At 43.3% G+C, this 27038-nt stretch overlaps 2 protein-coding genes across 4 annotated transcripts in view; both read right to left on the minus strand.

Moving 5' to 3' along the window:
* Window positions 1-4091, minus strand: part of scyl2 (SCY1 like pseudokinase 2) — a 38051-nt gene extending 33960 nt beyond the window's left edge. The window contains exons 1-2 of one of the 3 annotated variants that reach the window (XM_033037942.1): window positions 3940-4090; window positions 178-188 (exon numbers count right to left, since the gene is read on the minus strand). The gene's annotated coding sequence lies outside the window, so the exon portion shown is untranslated. Of the gene's footprint in view, window positions 1-177; window positions 189-3926 lie in introns of all 3 variants that reach the window. The other 2 variants (XM_033037943.1, XM_033037941.1) reach the window with 2 other exon arrangements.
* Window positions 4092-7053: 2962 nt separating this feature from the next.
* Window positions 7054-27038, minus strand: part of depdc4 (DEP domain containing 4) — a 28161-nt gene continuing 8176 nt past the window's right edge. Inside the window, exons 2-9 of the mRNA XM_033037946.1 lie at window positions 23982-24390; window positions 22027-22172; window positions 19016-19211; window positions 17832-18058; window positions 16321-16463; window positions 13486-13611; window positions 10350-10428; window positions 7054-9309 (exon numbers count right to left, since the gene is read on the minus strand). Of these exons, the coding sequence (XP_032893837.1) occupies window positions 9092-9309; window positions 10350-10428; window positions 13486-13611; window positions 16321-16463; window positions 17832-18058; window positions 19016-19211; window positions 22027-22172; window positions 23982-24390 (1544 nt within the window). The 3' untranslated portion in view covers window positions 7054-9091. The remainder of the gene's footprint in view (window positions 9310-10349; window positions 10429-13485; window positions 13612-16320; window positions 16464-17831; window positions 18059-19015; window positions 19212-22026; window positions 22173-23981; window positions 24391-27038) is intronic.

Consider the following 27038-nt stretch of genomic DNA (forward strand, 5'->3'; position numbering starts at 1 on the left):
TTAGTGCTGGCAACCAGCGGCTTGACCAAAGCTGCAGGTCAAGGAACATTGTAAAGAGAGGCAGGGAGGTAAATATTCCAGAGATTAAGTGGCCAAAAGCACATGCTGTAGCTCAGCGGATCAGGCAGCATTTCAGGGAGGATCACAGTCCAGGGTCTTACCGCTGCTGCACATTGGGGGGGGGGGAGCAGGATGTGGTGGAGACACCCCTCAAACACGGGAAGTGATATCACCCCAAGGGGCCACATGACTGTCAAGGATGCCAGGTATAATGTGTAGGAAGGAACTGCAGAATCTGGTTTAAACCGAAGATAGACACTCAAAGCTGGAGTAACTCAGTGGCACAGGCAGCATCTCTGGAGAGAAATAAAGGGTGACGTTTCGGGTCGTGACCCTTCTTCTCCAGTCTGAAGAAGGGTCTCAACCCGAAACGTCACCTATTCCTTCCCTCCAGAGATGCTGCCTATCCCGCTGAGTTACTCCAGCTTTTTGTGTCTAAGCCAGGTATATTGATGGTTTTGTGAACACTACAAATATAATGTAGATTAATGTACGTATAGCCGCTGAGAATGTCGGAAGAGTTTTTCTACTGTTCTTGTTTTGTATATATTTAATATTCTGAATAAAGTCTTTAATTTAGGAGGAAAAAAAATCACAGAACATGGATTGGTGACGTTTTGGGTTGGGACCCATCATCAGACGAAAGAAGAACTTAAAAGTATACACATACCTTGAGGAGATTTCACAGTGGAGCAGTAAAATGTAGAAACAAGGAACTGCAAATGCTGATTTAGAGAAAAAGACAGTGCTGGAGTAGCTCAGTAGGTCAGGCAGCCTCGCTGGCAGAAGAGACGCTCTCCAGAGATGTTGCCTGACCTGCTGAGTTCACACAGCACTTTGTCTTTTTTTTGGATCCAGCTTCTGCAGTTCCTTGCTTCTGCAGTTGTTTTGTATCAACAGGTTAAAAATTAAAATTGCATCTGTTTCTATGCCCTTTTTCCTGAGAATCAATGTATTTCTACAGCAATTGAAATGTCAAAGGGCTCCATATGCTGCTGCTGCAATTACTTCAGATTGGATGGAAAGTAGGGCAAATCTCACAATTATTTACACCTAGTCTTCGCTTCTCTCAAACACGGTGCTTTGGATATTTGGTGTTTTTGGAGTTTTACTAATCCCCTGAGACTCATTTATATGCAGCTCGAGTGTAAATAAATTTTAAATATGCCCTTTGATGTACTGATGGCGAAACAATTCCATAACTTCACAATAAAATAAAAAAATAATTAAAAACATAGAACATGAAGCAGTACATCACTGTAGATTGCCCTCATGCCCAATTTTTAATTTCAATTCACTTTAATTTTATTTCAATTTTTAAAATCAGCCATTTGACCAAACATGTTCTGCATTAATATTACACGTGTCACATGGGAGGCCTACGAAATCTTTACACACATTTAACAATTCAGATCTTTTCACCCAGAGCTAGAATATCAGAGAATCACTCAGCATTCCATCTGTATTCACCCATATTTCATCCATGCCCACATTTGTTCTTCCCAGTAATGCTATCAAGCCCTTCAGTCCATTTTATTACTACTCTGCATCTTAACAAATGTCAGCTCCACCTGCTTCCACACAGTTATCATGCACATTTAAAATGATTAACTAAGCTAGCATAGAGAGCTTCCAAATAAAGAGAGCTCCGCATTCCCAAAAGCAATGTTCTGATAAAAGGTCACTGACCTAAAACATTAACTTTGCTGTCTCTCTCTCTCCCTATCTCTGCCCATCTCCCTGCTCCCTATCTTCTATCTCTCTCTCTCTCCTCCCCAATCTCTTTCTGTTTCCCCATCTCTCTCTCCATGCTGCAAAAATTCTGCCTGAACTCCCGAGGTTTTGACGGTTTCTCTCACCCCACACCCAGCTTTGGCTAGCGACAAACGCCCGAGCCAGTCGTGCCCAGAGCCTTCCCTGTGACCTCCACCGAGAAGCTATCACTGAACACACAATCATGCTCACCACTGAATAATGAACAAATAACTCGTTTATTTCTCTCTACAATGGCCAGCTACGATACAGTGTATGAGCTAGTTAAAAACTTTTATTTTACTTCAAATATAAAAGTTATTGAATATGTATGTGTTTCACTACCACAATAGGAGAATGATTATGATACAAATATTATGGATAATAAAAGGGAGGCATGGTGACACAGTGGTAGAGCTGCTGCCTCACAGCGCCAGATACCTGGGCTCGATTCTGACCTTGGGCGCTGTCTGTGTGGAGTTTATACGTTCTCCCTGTGAATTGTAAATTGTCCTTGGTGTGTAGGATAATGCTAGTGTACAGAGTGATCGGTGTGCCGAGGAACCCGATTCCACGGGGATCTTAGGAATAGTGAACAACTTTTTGCTGGAGTAGAGGAATTAAGAACTTGAGGGCATGGTTTATGGTGAGAGGGGAAAGATCCAATCGGAACATGTGGGGCAACCTTTTCACTCAGAGGATGGTTGGAAAATGGATAGAGCTGCCAGTGTAAGTGGTTGAGGCAGGTGCACTGACAACATTTAACAGACATTTGGATAGGTACATGGTTAGGAAATGTTAAGAGGGATATGGCCCAAATGCAGGCAAATGGGATCAGCTTAGATGGGGCATCTTGGACAGCGAGAAAAAATTGGCAGAGAATGTCACAATATCCAAATAGCAATTGGTCAAGCAACTGAATGGCCATGGCAGAGAAAGGAACTGGGGTTAATATAGATGTATACTTGCTGGTTGGCATGAATGAGATGGGCTGAATGGCCTGATTCCACTGATTGTATGACCCTGACCCTATTGCCTCCCCACCCACAGTCTGATAGTGACTATAGCCTGCTGTCTGACACTGACACTTTTGTGACCACCTCCCACGTTTATGATCCTGAACCTTTAGACTGACCTATTCTCCAGCCCGACACTGACCCTAACCTCATGTCTGACCCCCCCCCCCTCAGCTTGACAGTGACCCTTGCCTCTGTTTATGATCTTGATCATTTTGACTGACCGCCCCCCCCAGCTTGACACTGACCATGGTCTCTAGTCTATAATGGACTCTTTTGACAGACTCACCCCCCAAGCCCAACACTGACTAGTTTATGACCCTGATTATGACCCCACCCCAATATGTTTATGAGCTTGATGTTTTGGGCTGACCCCCACCCAGCCTGACACTGCCCCTAACCTCACGTCTGACCCTCGCCTCCATTTAAGATCCTGATTTTGACTTACCCCCACCCTAGCCTGGTGCGTTTGACTGACTCCCCCTCATCTCAACACTGACCCTAACCTGTCGTCTATAATGAACCCTTTTGATTGACTCGGAAACTTTTTGACAGACTCACTCCACCCCCAGCCTAACACTGACCAGTGTATGAGCCCCTACCACCCCCACCCTAACCTGTTCATGACTTTGATCCAGTCTGAAGAAGGGTCTTGACCCTGACCCGAAACGTCACCCATTCCTTCTCTCCAGAGATGCCACCTGTCCCGATCAGTTACTCCAGCTTTCTGTCTATCCTCTTGACTGACCTCTCCTCCAGACTGTTACTGACCCCGAACCTCTTGTCGGACCATCAGTCTTTTGACACTGACTCGAGCCTCTCACATCTATAATGAATCATTTGACTGACCCTGATCCTTTTGACACTCACCCCCTCCCCAGCCTAACACTGACAAGTTTATGACCCCCTGACCCTTTTGACTCACCCCCACCCTAACCAGTTTATGAGCCTGACCCCCCCCCCCCCCGGACCCCCCCCCCCCCCCCCGTGACCCCCCAGTGGCAGCGCCCCCGCCCTCTGTGACTCATGCCCGGCCTCAGCCTGGCACCCACTCCGCCGGGGCCTCACTCTACCCCTACCGGGGCCGCCATCACTCACCTGAAGGTGGGCGGGGAGGGGGACAGCTCCGGATCCGGACGGTGGGTGAGAGGAGTTGCGGACAGCCCGCCGGCCCGCGGCGATCTCACAGCGGCGGCGGCGGCAGGAGGATGAGGCCTTCCGCCATCACAACACTCGCCGCCCGGACACCTCACTTCCGCTTCCGCCCGCGGACACGTGACCCGGACCTCAAGGGGCGTGGCGTGGCTGCAGGTGTCAACAGGTGGTCACCGCCGCTGGGCTGCTGCACCATCAACTCCCAGGCAATGGCCTCTGGCTTTCATCACAAACATGCATCGGAACATTGCAGGTAGTTATAGGCCGGTGAGCCTTACATCAGTGATTTTGTTGGGAAGAACTTTTTAAAATTTAAGTTTGAGTTTAGTTTATTATCATATGTACCAATGTTCAGTGAAAAGCTGATATTGCGTGCTATCCAATCAGCGGAAAGACTCTATACTACTACTTTATTAGCCAAGTAGGTTTTGCAACATATGAGGAATTTCATTTGCCAAGTCAATCAAACAAATAAAAAGCAACAGAACACACAAAATACATTTTAACATAAACATCCACCACAGTGACTCCTCCACATTCCTCACTGTGATGGAAGGCGAAATAAAGTTAAATCTCTTCCCTTCTTTGTTCTCCCGCGGTTGGGGGCCTCTAACCTTCCATTGACGGTACGATCTTGACTCCTGTAACCGGCAACATTTGAGCCCTCTGCGTCAAGCCGATCAGCTCCCCCGCGACTGCGATCAGACCCCGGGTCGGGGCGTCGAACCTTCTGCATCGTTGGAGCTTCCCGACTCGACCTCTCCCGAGACTGCGAGCTCTTGATGGTAGAGTCCCAACAATCCCAGCAAATCTCAACCAATCCCAAGGGATCGGCTACGATGTAAGGCGGTAGGTCTCAAAGTCAGTCCGAGGAGACCTCCAGCTCCATGATGTTAGGCCACAGAGCGACCGGAGATACGACCCGGAAAACGATCGCATCTCCGGCAAGGGAAAAGACAGTAAAAAAAGTTACCCCTCCCCCCTTTTACATTTTACATTTACACAAACTTTTAAAATACACTAAAAAAAAATTTTAAGGACGGAAAACCAGACAGACTGTTGGCGGGGCTGCCAATCGTGCGGCACCCCTGGTGGTGAATGATACATGATTACAATTGTACAGACACAGGATAAAAGGAATAGTATTAATAAAGTTTAGTGCAAAATGCAAGTTAAAGTCCAGTAAAGTGCTCAGGGCTGCTTTCTAATTGTTGGTAGGATAGTACACCACAGGAACAGACCCTTCTGCCGACATTGAACATGATGTCTACTTACATGATGATAACATTAGCAACAGATGTAAGGTACGATGAGCGTTTAACAGCTCTGGGCCTGGACTCGCTGGAGGTTAGGATGAAGGGTGTCCTCATTCAAACTTACCAAATAGTGAAAGGACTAGAGTCAAGGGCAAGAGGACACAGCCTCAGAATAAAAGGACGTACCTTTAGAAAGGAGATGAGGAATTTATTTCATCAGAGGGTGGTGATTCTGTAGAATTCATTGCCACAGGCCATTGGGTTGTTTCAAAGCAGAGATTGACAGATTCTTGATTAGTAAGGGTATCAAGGGTTAGGGGAGAAGGCAGGTGAATAGGGTTGAGAGGGAAAGATAGATCAGTGATGGAATGGAAGAGTAGATTTGATGGGCCGGATGGCTTACTTCTGCTCTGATGACATAAATTTATGAACAAATCTTTGGACTTAAGAAATACAGCTGGGAAACAAGCCATTCTGCCCAGCGATCACCCTGTACACTAGCACTATCTTGCACACCAGTGACAATTTACAATTTTTACCGAAGCCAATTAACCTCCAAACCTGTACGTCTTTGGAGGTGGGAGGAAACCGGACCATAGGGAGAAAACTCACAAGGTCACAGGAAGAACGTACAGACTCCATACAGACAGAATCCATAGTCAGGATTATGTCTCTAGTGCCGTGAGACAACAACTATACTGCTGCGCCACTGTGCCCACCTCTAAATCTCAGGGGCAGGATTTACTCCCATTTGGAAGAGAATGGGACAATATTTCCACCCTAGGGTAAAAGGCTCTGACGATCTACCATTTCTATGCCTCTCAATTTTATTTACTTCTATCGAATTTTACCCATCTTGAGAAGGTGGTGGTGCTTCACCTGCTGCAGCCTTCTGAAAGGACTTGCATGGAGCTGTTACCCAGTATACAGCAATGAAGGAAAGACAATATATTTTCAAGTCAGGTTGGTGTGTATAAGGCAAGGACCTGCAGGTGGTGGTGTTCCCCTACATTTACTCCCCTGACCTTCCTGCCATTAGAGGTTGCAGATGTGCACCGTGCTACTTAAGTCATCTTGGTAATTAACATTTTAAATTTAGTTTAGTTTAGAGATACAACATGAAAACAGGCTCTTTAGCCCACTGAGACCACGCCGACCATTGACACTAGTTCCCCGTTTGCCCATTTTCTCATTCACTCCCTACACACTGGGGGCAATTTACAGAGGCCAATTAACCTGGAGACCCGCGCGTCTTTGGGATGTGGAGGAAACCGGAGCACCTGGAGGAAACCCACATGGTCACGGGGAGAATGTGCATTAGTGATTGTAATTATGTATATTCTTTCCGCTGACTGGATAGCACGCAACAAGAAAGCTTTTCATTGTACCTCGGTATATGTGACGCTAAACTAAACTAAACTCCATGCAGACAGCACCAGAGATCAGGATTGAACCCAGGTGTCTGGCGGTGAGAGGCAGCTGCTGTGTCAGTAATGCCACTTCCATATATTACGATAAGCTGGAAGGGGTGACATTGGTGGAAGGGACAGGGGGGGTTGGGAAAGAGGTTGACAAAGTAAGGAGGGGTGGAAGATGACTGGAAGGAGGAGAGGAAAGGAGTTCAATTGGCTTTTTCCCCCCAAAAAGCACACTAACTTTGTTTTATCTTGCGCGTGGTAATGCAGAAAATCATAAAACACGTGGGGAAAAAATGACAGACAAAACTATTAATATTTCAGTTTCAAATCTGGATAATTCAGCAAAATATATCCTGAACAAGTCTTTGACCAAAGGCATACTATTGAAACAAAATACCTAGTTATATTAATTTATTACATGACAGAAAATTACATTGTTTACCATTTTTCTTATTGAACATTACATATAAGAAGCATCCAGCTTTTTCTGCAATTAATCTCCCCAATTTTCTCAGTTTTGTTGGTACTGTATATATCCTTAGTGCATATTAATGATCCTGATTTAGAGATACAGCGTGGAAACAGCCCTTCGGCGCACTAGGTCCACACCAACGAGCGATCACCCTGGACACTAGCACTATGCTGCACACTAGGGACAATTTTACAACTTACCGAAGCCAATCAACCTACAAACATGCATGTTAACTGTGGGAGGAAACCGAAGCACCTGGAGAAATCCCATGTGGTCACAGGGAGAATGTACAAACTCCCTACAGACAGCACCAGTAGTCAGAATCAAACCCAGGTCTCTGACGTTGTAAGGCAGCAAGTAGACCGCACCGCCATTGTGCCGCCCTCAAGATAAGATGCCCCTCAGAGTTAGGAAACAGGATGTTAAGCTTACTTCTGCAGTTTACCTCCCACTTAGTTTACGACTTTCCTAATTTAAACCTCTTCCACGATTTGAGTGAAGAATAATACACCATGCCCAGTGCAAGGGCGCAACATAATTCATGGAGTCCACTACGTGCAGAGACAGCAGGTGGTTGTTGGATCATTCTTTCTCATGAAATGTCCATCATATTTCTATGGCACCGTGAAGCTGCTCCAATCGGAGAAAAGATGGCGTGGAGAGACCAGGGACTGCAGATGCTGGTTTAAGAAAACAAAGTGTCGGAGTAACTCAGTAGGTAGTGTCTGGAGGATATGGATAGGTTATGTTTTGGATCAGGACCCTTCTTCAGACAATTGTGTTGGGGATGGGGGTGAAAGCTGGGGGATGGACACATCCTGGCAAGCTTACTGGTGGGATATCATTGAGGTGAAGTTGATCAACAGAAGGATAGACAAAAGCAAGTGTTGAAAAAGAAAGAAGGATGTCAGTTAAGTGAAATGTAAAACTAGGGGAGGGAGGGGTGGAAGGGGATGGAAAAAGGGGGTGGTTGAGTAGTGGGAGAAAGAGGTTTGCACAGGGTGGGGCAGAGAAAAGAGAGGGGGAAGAAAAAGGGGTGGTTGCAACTTAATATTGGACAATTCAAAGTTCACACCGCTGGGTTGTAATACTATTGGACAATTCAATGTTCATAATGCTGAGTTGTAATAATATTGGTGATTTTAATGTTCATACCGTCAGCTTGTATGCTACCTAAGTTGAATACGAGGTGCTGTTCCACCAGTTTGCATGTAGCCTCACTCTGGCAATGGAGGAGATCCAGGACAGAAAGGTCAGTAAAGGAATGGGAACGGGGAGTTAAAATAGTTATACAAGAGGGTATGAAAAGTTCCCACTTCTGGAGGAACCTCACCTGTTTGCAAGCCCCATGAAGATTGTAGGTTAGTTTACTTTAGTTTTGAGATATAGTGTGGAAACAGACCTTTGGACCCAATGAGTCCGCCCTGACCAGCAATCACCCATACATTGGTTCTCTGCTATCCCAGTTTTGCATCACACACTGGGGACAATTAACCTACAAACCTGCACGTCTTTGGAATGTGGGAGGAAACCAGAGCACACGTTCACAGGGAGAAAGTACAAACTCCGTACCGACAGCTCCCATAGTCAGGATCAAACCACGATATCTAGCGTTGTAAGGCAGCAACTCTACCGCTGCGCCAAGATATCAAATTGAGCCAGTGGACAAAGCTCTCCATTCAGAAAATTGGCATTATACATCATCCCTCAGGTAGAGGGAGCACAATGACTACATCTGAAAAACTTAATGTGCAATATTTATCAGTAGTATTATTCTCATTTTGTGCAAATTAAATTGAAAGAGAATCAAACTTAGATTATAGCACAATAATAAAAAACCTTGCAGTCACAGTTACCGTGTCAGCTCCAGTGCTATTACTGTTACAATTCTATGATCCATACAATGAAATTCAAGTAATCACTCAAAATGCTACAAGTAGTTGCTGAACCTTGAGAACCATCTTACTGATGTTCTGCTTCTAACCAGCAGTTTGGGAAGCAGTGAGAGAACACGGAGGGATGGTGCTTCCGGAAGTCCTGCAGTAGCCGGTTTCTTTCCTTTCCACACGTGTTGCGGTCTTGACTGACATCCTGCATTAACTGTTGAAGTTGCTCAAAAGTGGTCTGAAGTTTCTGTTCCTCAAACTCTTTCTGCGTTACACGCTTGCAGAATGTAAAGCCTATCGCAAAATAACGAGAACACAAATCAAGTATGGATGTATTGGAGGGCTTCGCTCATGTTAAATTGAAGCAAACATGCACTTAGAGCTCCTGATTACGTACTCGTGTCAACCTAAACCAAAGACTTGATCTGTCTGGAGAAGGGTCTCAATCCGAAAAGTCACCTCTCCACGTTCTCCAGAGATGCTGCCTGACCTGCTGATTTACTCCAGCACTTTGTGTCCGTTTACGTATTAACCAGCATTAGTAGTTCTGTAATTCTACACTTGAACACCAACTTTGTCTAGATACTTAAAGGAAACAGTAAGTGTGCACTCGTCAAGATTTGGATGAATGGTTAGTAAGGTCCAAGGTCCACAAAATCACTGAATTACTGACCTATCATGATTTTCACTTGCAATACCATTTAACGGTTTAGCCAAACACTTCCCTCATTTGCTTTTTTTCAGAAAGCTTGCTTTGAACAAAGTTGTTGCTAGATTTATCAACACATGAATACCAATTAATTAATTCTGAGATGCTTCAAAATTGGTATTAGTAATAGTTTATCATCATGCACTAAGGTACAATGAGAAAAACTTTGTGTGCAATCCAGGCAAATCTGTCCTACCATACAACAGGTCGTACAAATAGAGAAAGGAATAAGAATGCAGAAAAAAAGTGGCCACTTTGAGAACCAGAGAACATAAACGTTGCCATGGTAATGTAGTTTTCACTTTCCAGCAACATAGATAGAAACAAGCGAAAAGTTCAAAATTATGAAATCCAGAATTATTGGATGTTAAATTCCCTTTATTTAATTAATCATTTATCTACTGTAAGGCCAGCCCATATCAGGGAGGCAAAGCCAGGCTTTAGGTGGCTTTATTGTAAGTTTGGAGCCTTTCGGACATTAAATAACTCTGAATTCTCCATTTTGTGCGTATTTTGAACATACTAATTCATGCCTGCAGGCAAGAAGATTGTCATAGTGACTAACAAGGAAATGGAAAGAAATGAAATGACTTTGCATGCTGTTATAAGGGCGTATGCAACATACCTGCAATAGCATTGGGATTCCTTCCTTCCTGAAGAGAAAGGAGCTTCTTCCTGACCATTTGAAGCAAAGAAGTGGGGATCTGTTTAAGAAGAAAGGCTTGCATTTATAATCACACCTTCACTAACTTTAGGACATTCCAAAATATGGATAAAGAGTGCAATCACTGTTGTAATTAAGTAAACACAGCAGTGAAATTCTCAGGGAGCAAGCTCCTTCAAACAACAATGTAATCGTCAGCAATTCATTGTTTTTTTTCAGTGCTGTTGATGAAATGGATACATATGTCCCTGTGATACTTCCTTTGGTTTCCTTCAGAAAAGCACAAGATCTTTTCTATTCCATTCAAAGAAAAAAAAAAAAAGAAAAAAACAGGGTCTTTGTTTAGCATCTTCTCCAAATAATTGTGATGGTCAGGAGGGAACTGAGGCCACGAGTCAGTGAACTGGAGAATTGAGGTGAGGCACTGGAGAACCATGGCATGAAAGCTAGGCAAGAAAAAGTAGATCCATTGGCAATTCCTTTTCAATGCAGATCTGGGATTGGCACCAATTTAAGAGTCATCCAGAACAGAAACAGGGCCTTCAGGCCAAGTCGTTGTTGCCAACATAGATGCTCATCTATGCTAGGCCCACTTGTCCACATCTGACCCATATCGCTCTGAATCTTTCCTGTACGAATGCCATTTACCTAAAGTTATTGCAACTGCCTCAACTACTTATTCTGGCAGCTTGTTCCATGTACATACTATGATCTGAAAAAATATATTAAATCTTTCCCTTCTCACCTTAACATATGCCATCTAGTTCGATTCCCCTTCCCAGGGAATAAGACCGTGCATTCACCCCATCTATTCCCCTCATTTTATAAACCTCTGTCACATCACCTCTCAGTTTCCTGCGCTCTAAGGAATAAAGTCCCTGCCTGGCCAACCTCTCTCTATCACTCCGGCCCTCTAGTCCTGGCATGTCACCCGTCGCACCCTGGCCACTCCCTCTTCTCCCCTCTCCCATTAGGCAAAAGGTGTGTGAAAACACACACCTCCAGATTCAGAGTTTCTTACCAGCTGTTATCAGGTACCTCAATCATCCTACCACAACCAGAGAGCAGTGCTGAACTACTATCTATCTCTCCGGTGACCCTTGCACTATCATTGATTGGGCTTTGCTATCTTTACCTTGCACTAAATGTTATTCCCTTATCAAATATATAATCCATTATTCTTACAGTCAAAATTATTAAAATTAGAAGATTTGGTTGCATTTAAAACAGCACAGATAATGTTTAGGGCCAAAAATAAAAACTTACCTGGAAATATACAAAAATTATTCAATGAGCGAGTGGGGGGTTATAATTTAAGAAGATTATTTAATTTTAAGGTACAAAGAGTCCGCACGACCAGAAAAACTTTTTGTATTTCGGTCTGTGGAGTAGGATTGTGGAACAGTTTGAATGTGGAGTTAAAGCAATGTCCAAACATGAACCAGTTCAAAATGACATACAAAAAACTTTTTTTCACAAGGTACAGGGATGAAGGGGATGGTTGACAAACAGGGGTTAATGTTTATTTATTATTTTATTTTTTATTTATTTATGTTTTTTGGTTACTTCATACATATTACTTGTATGTGTACATCAGTTGTATGTATATATATGTCTGTATGCGTCTCTAAAAATTGTCTGGGGTATTATTATTATTTATTAATTAATTATTAAATATGGAAGAAGGGTTTAGGGAGAAGGGGTGAGATTAAATAAGTTATTCTTCTTCTCACTCCTTTTCGAGCTTGTAAAGGAAAAGTGTTGGACATTTAAATTTTGCTTTATGCTTTTCATTGCTTTGCAAATATTGCCTGGAATGTCCAATTGTTTGACTATTTCGATTTTGTTGTTGTTATTTATTCCTATTTATGTCTTTACTTGTTCGGAACAAATAAACAAATCAAAATCAAATCAAATCAAAAATAGTCCCATATCTATACACTGTAAATGGCTCAATTATAATCATGTATCGTCTTTCTGCTGACTGGATAGCACTAGATAAAAGCTTTACCTGGGTACGCATGACAATAAACTAAACTGAACTGATATCCTGTTTAAGAAGGAACTGCAGATGCTGGAAAATCGAAGGTACACAAAAATGCTGGAGAAACTCAGCGGGTGCAGCAGCATCTATGGAGCGAAGGAAATAGGCAACGTTTCGGGCCGAAACCCTTCTTCAGACTGATATCCTAGTAGATCTTTTCTGTACTATTTCCAGATTAATGGCATCTTTCTTACAGCAGTGTGACCAAAACCTACACAGTACACCAGGTGCGGTTTCACCAACATCTTGTACAAATGCAACGTAACTTCTGTACTCAATGCCTGGGTTGCCCAGATGCCGTAACGTCTTCATAATTCTCACAAGTTTCAGCAAAATCAGTTTGAAGTTTTAGTGTCTCACAGCATACGTCACGCTTATCTCAATCCACAAGCCTCTCCTTGTGCTTGGCACAACAGTCCCACATCTTTCATGTACCTCGTCAGCCAATTATAAACATCAGGCAAAGAACAGAGGGGCTGCACGCTAGTGCTGCGATAGAGCTGCTGCCGCTCAACACGAAAGACCCAAGTTCTATCCTGACGATGGGTGCTGTCTACGGAGGTTCGATCCTGACAACAAAGTTTGCACCTTCTCCGTGTGACTATGTGGTTTCCTCCAGGTTCTCCGGTTCTCTACCACATTCCAAAGATGTGCAGGTTTGTATGTTAAATTGGCTCTGTAAATTGCCCCTGGTGTGCAGGGAGTGGATGCGAAAGTGGGATAACATAGAACTACTGTGAATGGACACGTGGACTCATTTGGCCGAAGGTTCAAGTTCAAGTGAGTTTATTGTCATGTGTCCCTGATAGGACAATGAAATACATATACTATAATATAAATATATATACACATGAATAAATAAAATGATAAAGTGCAAATAACAGATAATTGGTTATTAATAATCAAAGTTTTGTCCAAGCCAGGTTTAATAGCCCGATGGCTGTGGGGAAGTAGCTATTCCTGAACCTAGTTGAAGGGCCTGTCTCCTCGCTGTATCTGTAAACAAAAGACAAAAATATCTTCAAAATATCTTTATTAAATGGGCCATTGTACCTTGAAAACCTCAGTGTGGTTGTCCATGAGGAACATGGCCAGCCCCTCAGTCTGGACCTTGGACAGAGACTTGTTCTGAACAATAGCTTTGGTAAACGTTCTCTTCACCACGGTCCTGTTGGTATTCTTTGAAAAACAAACACACACACGAAAATCAAGGGGGATAAAGCACAAGTGAAAATTAAGTCGACAAAGGTGAGTAGAAACAAGGAACTACAGATAGGTGACATTTCGAGTTGAGATCTTCTTCAGACAACTTGGATAGATGGAGGTCGTCTGAAAAAAGGTTCCTTACCCGAAACATCACCAACCCATATTCTCCAGAGATGCTGCCGGACCCACTGAGTTACTTCAGCACTTTGTGTCCTTCCTGATTCAACCTAAACAGGAGCACTGTGTACAAGCCTAAACACTGACTGACAATAATGATGTCTAGTCACCCCAACAATGCCGAACTGAGGGAATAAATAAATTTGCATTTAGGCACAGCCTCAGAACACACTAAAGTGCTCCTCAGTGAAACAAAAGTTTGCAGCTACAGCTGTAACAGCAAACAATAAGGCTGCAACCAGTGGCGGACTGGCCAGGGTGTCAGCTTGTCCGATGGCAAGTGGGCCCCCTATATCAAGTGGGGCCCTGATGAAATAGGCCCCCTTTGTCTCCCGACAATCAATATTTTTAGACCCATTCCGCTACTGGCTGCAACTCTACCGTTGTGCCACTGTGCCACCCCATTAAGGCTAAATCATGAGAAAAGGCTGAGGATGATTCATCCTGGACATCAGCAAGGAAAACATTCTAAGTACTTCAAGGAATAAAACATGACCCAAGATTATTCAAAAGGAAGGCCCAGTGCTGATGTACCATGCTGAGATCAAAAATGAATTACTGAATCACATCAGCAAAAGTTTTACAATTAGAACAACTGCTCTTTCGCCATCAACTGCCTGTAGAAAGCTAACATTACTGGATTTCTATAGGAATGTTACAGTAAGCATACTCACCCAGTAATTATCTAAGATAACATTACATTTGCACAAGAATTCTCTGTGGTTAGCACATGCTGTATTGTTTAATGGCCAAATATGATGGCACGGTTCCCTTGTCCTCAGGGATATGGCAACCTCAGCTGCGGGACATTTAACATCGCCCGCCGGGGGCTTTGACTCTGTCTTTGACTCTGACATGGGGGGGGGGGGGGGTGAGAGGGGAGTGCAGGGGAGAGATATGTTTAAGTTTTGCCTTCCATCACAGTGAGGAGGACTCGCTGTGATGGATGTTTATGTGAATTGAATTGTGTTGGTGTGTGTCTTGGTTCTTTTTTTGTATGGCTGCAGAAACCAAATTTCGTTTGAACCTCATGTGAGGTTCAAATGACAAATAAAAGGTATTGTAGGTATTGTATTGTATTGTATTGTATTGTATTTGCAATACTGCGTGGTTCGATGTTGGAAACCTCTTCACACAGAACAGATGCAAGTCATAGCATTCGATACCGTTAGGGCGACACAGCGGTAGAATTGCTGCCTGACAGCGCCAGATACCCGGGTTCAATTCTGACTATGGGTGCTGTCTGTATGGAATTTGTACGTTCTCCTGTGGGAGAACGTGTGGGTTTTATCTGGGTGCTCCCGTTTCCTCCCGCACTCCAAAAACTTACAGGTTTGTAGGTTAATTGTCCTTGGTAAAAATTGTAAATTGTCCCTAGTGTGTAGCATGCGCAAGTGCAACGGGGATCGATGGTCGGCGTGAACTCGGCGGGCCAAAAGACATGTTTCCGCGCTGTATCTCTAAATTGAACAAAATCTGGGACATCAGCACCTCAAAACAAAACTTTAGGATCTGGCAGGATCTCTGGAGAACATGGACACGTTTCGGGTCGGGACCCTTCCACTTAATTAAGTCACACAGCACAGGGAATACCCACTGTCAACCAAGCCCCCACCAACCATCAAGCACCCATCTGTACTCATCCCATTTCTTAGCTCTCAGCCACAGCCTTCTGTTTCTTGCCAATTCAATTCATCAAGATATTTCTCAACTGTTGTGAAAGTACCTGCCTCAGGAAGTTAACTCCAGTTAACCAAACTCTGTGGGAAAATTTTTGTTGTCAAATTCCCTTTAAACCTTTACCCCTTACCTGAAACCAAGGCCCTCTGATTTTAGACACGCCAGAATAAGGAGAATTTTCCCACAATCTACCTTTTAATGCTTTGTAAATTCTATCAGATGTGTGGGAGGTTTAGAGAAGATCTCAGGGTTTTTATTTCACGTCACCTGGATGTCATCTGGTGGTGGAGGCAGATGCTCTCAGAACATGGACCACCACTTGATTTGCCACAGCATAGAAGGGTACGGACCAAATGTGGGAAAAAGTGACTAATATATGGGTGCAACAGTCGACATGGAAGTGATGGTTCCAAACGGCCTTTGTTCTGTACGACTCCTTTTGTTGTCATGAATGGATGGCAAGAGCTAGCAGTATTTTCATAAGGTCTGGATAGAGTGATTGCGGAAAAGATGTTTTCACTAGTGGGAGAGTCTTGGACCGGAGGTCACAGCCTCAGAATAAAAGGACGTACCTATAGTTAGAGGGTTGTGAATCTGTGGATTTCATTGCCACAGACGGCTATGGAGATGGTCAATGGATATTTTTGTCGGAAATTGACAGATTTTTGATTAGTAAGGGTATTGGGGGTTATGGGTCGAAGGCAGGAGAACGGAGTTGAGAGGGAAAGATAGATCGGCCGTGATTGAATGGCAGAGTCGGCCTGATGAGCCGAATGGACTTACTCTGCTAGAATGTGTATTTATGAAATTATGAATGTGACAAACCTGTTTCTGTAGTTTGTAGGCACCAGGGCTCCCTGCAACAGCCATGAAGGGTAGCAATCTGTGCAATTCCTCTCTCCAGGTAGGCTCCAATAACCGAATACAAAGCTGAGCAGCTTCCAGAGCTTGTCCAGTCTCCCCACTTTCTATTGGGTTTTTTAAAAGAAAAAGTTACTTTTATAATCGATGTATGGCAATAATTCTTGAGATTGCAGTGATAAATAATCAAATTCACACAGTATTTCTCTGAATGGCTCAGAGTTTCCACTGTATAAGGAAGAAAGTTTTGGATTATCTGCACTTAATGTAGTTAGTTAGATGGGTTTATTGTTATGTATACCGAGGTACAGTGAAAAGCTTTTTTTGCTTGCTAACCAGTCAGCAGAAAGACAATAGATGATTACAATCAAGCCATCCACAGTGTACACAAAACGTGTCAGAAGGAACCGTAGCTGCTGGTTTAAACCAAAGATAGACACAAAATGCTGGAGTAACACAGCGGGGCAGGCAACATCTCTGGAGAGAAGGAGTGGGTGGCTCTTCGGGTCAGAAGGGTCTCGACCCGAAACGTCACAGATTCCTTCTCTCCAGAGATGCTGCCTATCCCGTCCGAGTTACTCCAGCATTTTGTGTCCATCCGTAATGTACAGATACATAATAAAGGGAATAACATTTAGTGCACGATAAAGTCCGATCAAAGAAAGTCTGAGGGTCTCCAATGAGGTAGATAGTAGCTCAGGACCACTCTCTGTACTCTCTTTAAACATCAATTGCCAAGCACAACATGGACTGCAGCATTGAACCCATTAGAAGACAGAAAATGCTGGAGTAACTCAGCCAGGCAATCATACTGAAGAGAGGTCCTGACCCAAAACGTCATCTATTCACGTTCTCCAAGGATGCTGCTATTGCAAGTTTGTTGGTGACTAATTAAATAACATTTTATTTCTTAACTTCTGCTGGAAAGGTGTGGTAGGTAAGACTTAAAGTAAGATACTTTGGTAAGAGTATGACTCAACATTTTCAAATGGATAAAGTAACAGACTGAGAAGGAAGTTCTACACCCAGGTCACAGCATCCTATTCTCACATAACATTTTCATCAATGCAGGTGAACCTTTCCTCAGATCAACTGTGAAAATCTACACTTAACTTAGTTTAGTTATACGGCGCAGAAACAGGACGTTCGGCCCACCAAGACCGCACTATCCTAGACACTAGGAACAATTTACTATTTTCACCAAAGCCAATTAACCTACAAACCTGCAGTGTGGGAGCAGACCAGAGCACCCGGGGAAAACCCACACGGTCAGACAGAAGGCACAAACTCCGTGCAGACAGCACCCGTAGACTGGGCTGAGCCCAAGTTTCTGGTGCTGTAAGGCAGCAACTCTACCACTACGCCACCTTAGTTAGTTAAAATGCACAAAGAACAAAAGTCATGTCTTTCCACACTTAGCACCAAGCTACCAGTATTTATTTCTACTTACACAGTGCTGGAGAAAGATATCTTACCCATAAGTTTAATTATCCCAGCATGTATGTCGTGATACCGGCTGCACAAAAGCGGCTCCCTGTTCTGGCTGTAGTGCTTTGCCATAGTTTCAAACAGAATCCTTTTGTAGGTCTCTGCAGCATCAACGTCCTTCGTGGTCTGAGATAACAGCTCACTTGCGTGCACAACCAACTGGTCCGGGCAAATATCCAGGCAATCCATAGCAGCCAACAGCCACTCATCAGTGCTGTAGAGGCCAATGAAAGCACAAAGGAGAAATTGAGCGAGTGCAAATCAGGTGCATGTTGAACACAATGAATCTTTCTAGCCTGACAAAGCCAAGAAAGGTTCTTTGAAATTTACAGGATTAACCCTTCCTCCAGCAAGTTGCATTAAGCTCGTGTTTTAGTTTAGTTTAGAGACACTGTGTAAAAATAGGCCCTTGGCCCACCGAGTCTACTCCGACCCATACACTAGTTCTATCCTACACACTAGGGACAATTTACAGAGGCCAATTAACCTACATGTCTTTTGAATGTGGGAGGAAACCAGAGCACTTGGAGAAAACAGGGAGAACGTACAAACTCCTTACAGACAGCTGTACTGAAAACCGGACTCAACCTTATTGCTGCGCCACTGTGCCGGCCTGAATAAGGTTATATAACTTCTTTAGGAGTGCCTCTGGATTGCCTGTTTTCACTCCACTTTAAGGGCTTTTTAATTCATTAACTCATTCACAAAACATGGACAATTCTAGCAATGCCAACATTTATGGCCTGCCCTTAAATCGACATAGGATCAGTGAAAGAATGGAAGATGCATTAAAAGTCAAATGGTATTCCTCCTAACCTCCTGATGCTAGTGAACGGGGAGATCGAAGGGCCTGTTTCCATGCTGTATGTCTGAAGTCTAAAAGGGGAGGGAGCGACTAAGTGGGAGACACAAGAAACGATTTGCCTAAACTGCACACATTTGGAAGAAAATAATTCAAAATATGCAACAGCTCAGAGTTTTGCCACTTTCATAAATGGAGAAAATAAACAGGTGTTATCTATTTAACTTTCATTATTCTTTATAAAGCTTTCTTTAATTTTCACTATTCCTTGAAGATACTATTCAGTTAAGTGTTTTTGGCCACAAATCAATGCACCTAAAATATTGCTTATTGCAAAATAAAGATGAAAAGTTGTTAGAAAATACTAACTAAGGTAGATTTAGGCTCTTAGAAACCTCTCGATCCAGGAACGTGTTGGAGATAACAAGGTCAGAATGCCGATTGATATGAACTGCTCCTCTTCTTTCCACCTTCACGGGGGGTTGCAGAATGCTGTCCAGGATGGGAAGGTGAATTAAATGCAGCAGCTGCAATAAAGTCGCCTGCTTCCAAATATCCTCAACAACTATTTTGGAGCAAGTCAGATGCATGGTTGAAAGTAGAAGCATAGTAGAAACATAGTTAGTGTTTGCATGTAGAAACACAGAACTGCAGATGCTGGTTAATACACAAAAGGACATAAAGTACTGGAGTAATTCAGCGGGTCATGTAGCATCTTTGGAGAACATGGATAGGTGACATCTCGGGTTGAGACCCTTCTTCAGGCGTCTTAGATAGGCTTGATCTATTTTCAGCAGAATTTAGTCAAACAGAATTCTCAAAGGACATGACAGCATATACAGTATGTCAGGAGGAATAGAAGTCATGGGCACAGAGTAAACCATTTCAGGCTGAATTGGCCAAAAGGGGAAAACACGAGTCTTGATCCAAAATGTATCCAAATGTAACCTATCCAAGTTTCAGAAATGCTGCCTGATCTACTGAGTTACTCCAGCACTTTGTGTCCATTAGTCTTTGCATGCTCGGTTTTAAAAACGTACATATCCCATACATTTGTCATTGCATGCAATCTGCATTTCAAAATATAACATTCAGTTTATGCGTTAATTTCTTAACGTGCAGAGTGGTAGAAATTCGTTAGGTGCTGTGTTTGTCTACATTACAACAGTGACAACGTAAGAAAAAGTATTTAATAGGATGTAGAGTGTCAACGGCAAAGTGTCATTGCTACTGGAATTTCAGAGTGAAAACAGTTAATGGTTTGAAAAAAGATCAGTGGGTCAGACCAGACTTGGGTGCACAGGATTAGGCATAAATCTAACCCCGATTTAAACAAATTCCTCATTCCAGAAAACCTTTAGAGGGCATTACTGATAATGATATTAATTGTGGTGAGTTACGTACCAGCATTTTACCACAAAGATCCAAGGAAAATTGAACAGTGGGGTTAATTGCCTCAATTTACTAGCTCAAGAAGACCCTTTGAGGGAAAGGTTTGAGAGCAGTTGATTAGCTCAGATTAGCAGATGCAGTGAAAAGCTTTATGTTTTACCGAGCCTTATGTTTTACCAAGTGTACCGAGGTGCATTGAAAAGCTTTATCCAGTTAGCGGAAAGACAAAACAGGATTACAATCAAGCCGTCCACAGTGTCCAGCTACAGGATAAAGGGAATAACGTATGGTGCAAGATAAAGTCCAGTAAAGTCCGATAAAGAGGTAGATGGTAGGTTAGGACCACTCTCTAGTTGGTGATAGGATGGTTCAGTTGCCTGATAACAGCTAGGAAGAAACGATCCCTGAAGCTGGAGATGTGGTTTTCACACTTCTGTACCTCTTGCCTGATGGAGAGGGGAGAAATGGGTGTGACAGGGGTGAGACTTGTCCTTGATTACCGGTATCCTGCTAGTGATACTCAAACATAATCCAATTCTTAGAAGGCTTAGAATAACAAACACAATACTATTGTTCTCAAATGTTCACCTCATAAACACAACCAGATAGCTGGCATGGAAAACAGACTAAAACTCAACGTTTGAGATTGTGCCAAGGATTATCCTTAAAGCAGAAAGCAGGTTATCTTTGCACCCTGAGAATATAATGTAAAAGGATTAACAGCACTCACCTGAGTGTCATTGAACGTTATTTGAAGCTATTTCTTAACCACACAGACGAGCTCAACCTCAGGACTCCCTCATCACCTTCACTCAGTCACTTACTCATAAGAACTGGAGCACGGACTGGATATGGGAAATGGCGCCTCTTGCATGCAAGCTCAATTGCTAATTATGGATGGTATGGCAATACTCTACTGGACTGTTTGTAAGAAAATAATTTCACTATGCGCATCGCTGATCTCTTGCCTATATTAAGTAATAAATGTAGCCACCACAGGTATCGAAGGTGGCAGTGGAAGACAATCATACTTCCCTACAGCCATTAGGCAAATAAACACTACAACCTCCTAATAAGCTCTGAATTGTATAGACGGGGTGTGATTTTGTGTCTTTTGGTCGGTGTGCAAATGTGCAACTTTTTTCCGTTTATTATATTGTTGTCAGAGTACTATGTTTACATATTCTGTTGAGCTGTTACAAGTAAAAAATAATTGTTCTGTTCGGGACATTTGATAATAAAACACTCTTGATATTCCTCAGCATGCCCTTTATCCCCTTCTTTCCCTATCCTGATCACTGAATATCAATCGCATTGACGAATTCTCCAAATCCAGTTGCAGAATTGATGCCACTGGCCAGGAGATGCTAAAAGGAAGGTAATGAGAATCAACGTTGAAATGAGTTCTCAGGCTCAGTGTTGGCTGAGATCCACATTAATCAAATTAATGCAAAAATAAGGATTGGAGGCTTACAAGCTTCCTGCTGACTTGAAAACCTGAGCAAATGTACATAAAACCAGACATTTATTCCAATGTGTTCAGCAGTAAACTAAATGAATGCCCAGGATCTTCCCTTAAAATCTTTCCCTAACACGGTGCTGAATTTAGTTTAGTTTTAATAATACAGAGCGAAAACAGACCCTTCGGCCCACCGAGTCTGCTCTGACCAGTAATCCCCATACACTAACACTATCCTACACACTAGGGACAACTTACAATTTACAGTTTTTACGAAGCCAATTAACCTACAAACCTGCACATCTTTGGAGTGTGGGAGGAAACCGGAGCACCCGGTGAAAACCCAGGCTGTCACAGGGAGAACGTACAAACTCTGTACAGACAGAATTTACAAGAAGTTTTCATTTAAGAACGTTTCATTACATCATTAACAAAGCACCACAAAAGGCAAGCATTAAGGAAAATGAAAAATCTGTGTGCATTTGCCGATGTGGTCATAGTTATTATTATTATTATTATGCACGTTTACCTTTCGTAGGCAGCAGGCTGGTTGGTGCTTTTATTTTTAGGTTTGTGGGTGGTGATGGACGAAGGCTGATTGATTGCAAAACTTCTTCAATTCTTTTCTCACAAGCTTCCAAGGCAATGGGATTTTCAAAGATTATTTTATCTGGTCTGTTTAAAGGAAAAAAAAATTGTTCAGTCTGTTGAAAGAAAAATTGTATTTGTTGCATAATTGGTTAACACTGTTTTTTGAAAATAAAGACTTATTGAATACATTCTCGTCATTGCTCATTTCTGATAGGTATATTTTTTTAAATCACATAGCTAGTCATATGAAACTGATGGCACTGAACTAGCTATTTTGTGAAACATCACCTCTGTTTAGAGGTTGTCAGATCTTTGCTGTTTTTAGACGAATAGTCTAGTGAATGTCTATGTGGAGTATGCATGTTCTACCTGTGACCATAAGGGCAGCACAGTGGTTGGAGCTGCTGCCTCATAGCACCAGAAACCAAAGTTCAATCCATACTATGTTTACTGTCTGTGTGGAGTTTGCACGTTCTCTCTGTGACCTTGGATTTCCTCCAGGTGCTCCAGTTTCCTCTCGCATCCCAGAGATGTGTAGATTTACTCCAGCACCGAACACACCGAGTACTCCAGCACACTGTGCCAATCTTAGGTTTGTAGGCTAATTGGCATCTAAATTACAGAGTGTGTACAGAGCGGGATAACAGAACTAGTGTGAGCGGGTGATCGATGGTCAGAGTCAACTCGGTGGGTCAAAGGGCCCGTTTCCATGCTGTATCTCTAAACTAATCTCTGAACCACAGGGGTTTATTTGCTTGTGGATCCATGGCCAGGGCACAATGGCAAAGGATGAGAAGACCACAAAATGACATATTAACATTCCAGGTCATTTTTCTTGTGTGGAGCAGATCAGTGAGGCCACTTTGTCTGTTTTTGGGCTGTAAATTCTCTGATCATTCTGTATTCTGCACAAACAAGCTCCCTAACAGCTGAGAAAGAGAAAACAATGCTAAAATCATAATTTAAAAAATACAACAAATCCCATATGTTTTCTTACTATTTTTCAACCTGTTATAGAGGGCAGGGGCAATCTGAGCTGCAGATTCGTAAACAAACCCCCAGCTAAAAGAACAAGAATTCTACGTGTGGCATTCACATCATATTTTTCCATCCAAGTTTATCCGTTTCAGGGAGAGGAATAAAGTTAAATTGTTATATTCAAGCAAAAGCAACACCAACAATGCTATGGAGGACAAAGAAGGACCTGGTGTGGTGGGACCGCCGAGAACTAAGGGGGGCCCGCTGGGGAAGACAAAGGTGGCATGCGTACTTTTTGTAACTTTTTCGGCACATTTATGGCGACTCTTTTGTGTACTTTGTATGCAAAACAAATTTCACTGCACCTAACTAGATACAAGTGACAATAAAGTATCATCATCTTATCCAAGGGACTGAGGGTTGGGTTGGTAATGGAACTGATATTTCAAAATAACTAAAATTCAAATTCAGAAACTTCAGAAACATCAGTCTGAAGAAGTGTCCCAACCTGAAATGTCACCTATCCATGTTCTCCAGAAGTACTGACTTACTTACCAGTGTCTGCAATTCAGCGTGTCTAAAATTCAAACATAACAGTTCCAAAGATTCACATTAATTTCCTTTGGAAACAAAATGAGCCTGATGGGAAAACCCACATGGCCCATTAATGAATTTCGGTAAAACGAAACCAGCCAACGCAGTTGACCGTACATTTGATTCCAGACCAAGTCGAACTGCTCTCCACAATTGATTTAGATGACAATGCAAAGTGCTGGAGCATCTCAGCAGGTTAGGCAACATCTCTAGAGAGCATGGATAGGTGACGATTCGGGTTGGGCTGACGTAGATGAGTGTAAACTAAGAACATTGACCTCGCTGGCAATGTCAAAGTCAGAGAAAGGAACGTAATCTTACTTGAGACTCGTCTTCCTTGGCACCAGTCTCTCTTGATGGTACAAATTCTTCCTTCCCAGTTCCCCTCCTGAGGGAATACCATCGTCTACAAACCTGTAGAGATTACTACTGCGGTCCTCAAACATTGTCTGTTGTTCTTTGTTGAAGAGTCTTGTACTAACGGGCTCAAACACTCTGTGGTCCATCAGCGCTTGGCAGAGATGTGCTGCTTTCAGACGCGAAACGTCGCTGTTGGCGAAGTACACATTCTGCATGAGGTGACTGAGGACCACGTCAACCGCAGCGGCACCGGTGAAGCAGCAGTCGTGGGTTCTCCACAAGCGTCGATACTGCCTCACCTCCACCTGCAACTGCAGGGCATGGATAATGTTGTTCCAGAGCCGAGTTGCATGGAAAGGTTCCAAGTGCGCTACAAAAATAATAAAAACATCACAATGTATTAAATGTATATTTGTATCGCTTCTATAACATCCCATCAGGGAATTTGAAAGTTTGCACGTCAACGTTGTATAGTTAATGTCATGAGGTACAGTGAATGTTTCGTGCTATTTAGTCAACAAAAAGACTATACATGATTGCAATCGAGCCGTCCACAGTGTGCAGATATAGGATAAAGGGTATAACATTTAGTGCAAGATAAAGTCCAGTAAAGTCCGATTAGATGAGTTTAGAGATCCAGTGCTGAAATAGGCCCCTCGGCCCACTGAGTCTGTGCCAACCAGTGATCACTCTGTACACGAGCACTAACCTGCATGTTAGGGACAATTTATAAATTTTACCGAAGCCAATTAACCTACAAACCGGTACATCTTTGGAGTGTGGAATCAAACCAGAGAACACACGGTCATGGAGAGAAGGTACAAACTCCATTCAGACAGCACCCATGGTCAGGATCGAACCTGGGTCTTGGGCATTGTGAAGGAGCAACTCTACCTGCCACCGTGCTGCCCCTTTTTTGTTACATGCTATCCAGTCAGCAAAAGGAATATACATGATTACAATCAAGCCACCCAAGGTGTATATACATACAGGATAAAGGGAATAATGTTTAGTACAAGATAAAGTCCAATAAAGTCTGATTAAAGATAGTCCGAGGGTCTCCAATGAGCTAGATGGGAAGTCAGAACATTGGCCAATACAAATCACCTTCAATATGCAGGCAGCTGATGGAATTTGGGGGGGGGGGGGAGGAGGGGGGGGAGGAGGGGGGGGGAGGAGGGGGGGGGGAGGAGGGGGGGGGGGAGGAGGGGGGGGGGAGGAGGGGGGGGGGGAGGAGGGGGGGGGGGGAGGAGGGGGGGGGGGGGAGGAGGAGGGGGGGGGGAGGGGAGGAGGGGGGGGGAGGAGGGGGGGGAGGAGGGGGGGGGGGGAGGAGGGGGGGGAGGAGGGGGGGGGGAGGAGGGGGGGGGGGAGGGGGGGGGGAGGAGGGGGGGGAGGAAGAGGAGGCAAATGCGAATGGAGAGAGAATATAATGGTATTATTTAACCTTGTGGTGGTAAATGGGTGCCGGATAGCCAGCACAGATTTGTTGGGTCAAAGAATCTAACTACTTCAAAGTTATTTTGCAACTTCCTTTCTTTTTCCTGCATGTTCTTACCGTATGAACAGGAAAACCTACAAGCAATCAAAGTTACCTACCCTGTACTGCCTTTTCCCTAACCTCTGTCAGTGAGAAATGCAAGTGCAGCCATGTCCCGTGAAGATCAACAGCTCAGGCTTTCCCTCCACGCCACACTCACCATCCTGATCTGGCTATACTTGTGCATTGAACAATGTCACATCAACGTCACTAAAGCAACAACATTCAGAGACGAGAGCTGCAGATCAGTGTTGGTAATTCATCATGTAATAAAAAGGAAATGCTGGTGCTGGTTTATACCAACTATACAATTGGAAGTTCATAACTTCTTTTAGGCAATAAACACTTTCTTGCCTTCCATACCTTTATCCAAAGAAATAGCACAGGCATTGTGGGCTGAACGATCTGCTCATGTTCTGCATTGTTCTATAAGATGGCGGTGGGCTTTCTATTTTGCTCTCTATGAAGTGAACATATTCCCTGACTATTTGCAAAGGAGATGCATGGATGTTGGCCAGGAAACAAAGCAAGCAGTATGCTAACTGGAAGGATTATTTTGTTCCCATGTGGTGCAACAAGCTAAAAATACGATATATATGCAAACTTTGAAATGAATTAGATGCTAACCACTTAATGCATTATCAACCTTTGCAAATCAAGCCTGGCCATGAAAGCATAGTCAGCTTATCCACAGTTTTTTTTTAAAGAGTTACAGTAATGCCAATGAAGACAGATGATTTCTATTAGAATCGGTGGAAATTCTAAGTGAGCTTCAACAATTTGAAAAGTGAAATAGGAAACCATAAAACTGAATTGTATAAACTGTGTGAAGTGGTTTTACCTAACCATGTGCACATGGTTCTCAAAAATGTAATTACGGCTATCAGAAGATACTCTGAAAAGTATACACATTATACCAAAACACCTTGTGATTTGCTCCACATTTATTTTTCCAATAACTTTAAGACATTTGGACAGCTATATAGATAGGAAAGGTTTAGAGGGATATGGGCAAATGGGACTAGCTTAGATGAGGCATCTTGGTCGACATGGAAGAGTTGGCAGGAGTCTGTTTCCATGCTATATGTCTAAATCAAGAAATGCAGGGTTATAAAAAATAATTATGTGTTGGGTGGTTTTAATTCTTTCTCATGGAAGACCAACTACCTCATATGTGTGGGTATGAAATGCACGCATGGCCGTCCGAAGGGGGGGGTGCGTTGGGTGCGACCGCACCCCCCTTTTTTCCCCCCTAAGAAAAGGTCACCAAAAAAAAAACATTTAAAAAATAAATAAATCTACGTTTCCACTTTGGAAATGGCCAGTTCTCTGTTCTCCCATCCCCGGGCGGGAGTGGCTGAATCTGAACCCAACGGCTGTAACCCCAACACCAGACGCCGCTGCGGCGGAGCCCGCTCCCCTCGCCTCCCCCCACCGCCGGGGCCCAAGCCATCTTCCCCCCACACCACCCCCGCTGACCC

The sequence above is a fragment of the Amblyraja radiata genome, chromosome 19 (assembly GCF_010909765.2).
Source record: "Amblyraja radiata isolate CabotCenter1 chromosome 19, sAmbRad1.1.pri, whole genome shotgun sequence".
In the NCBI taxonomy this organism is placed as follows: domain Eukaryota; kingdom Metazoa; phylum Chordata; class Chondrichthyes; order Rajiformes; family Rajidae; genus Amblyraja; species Amblyraja radiata.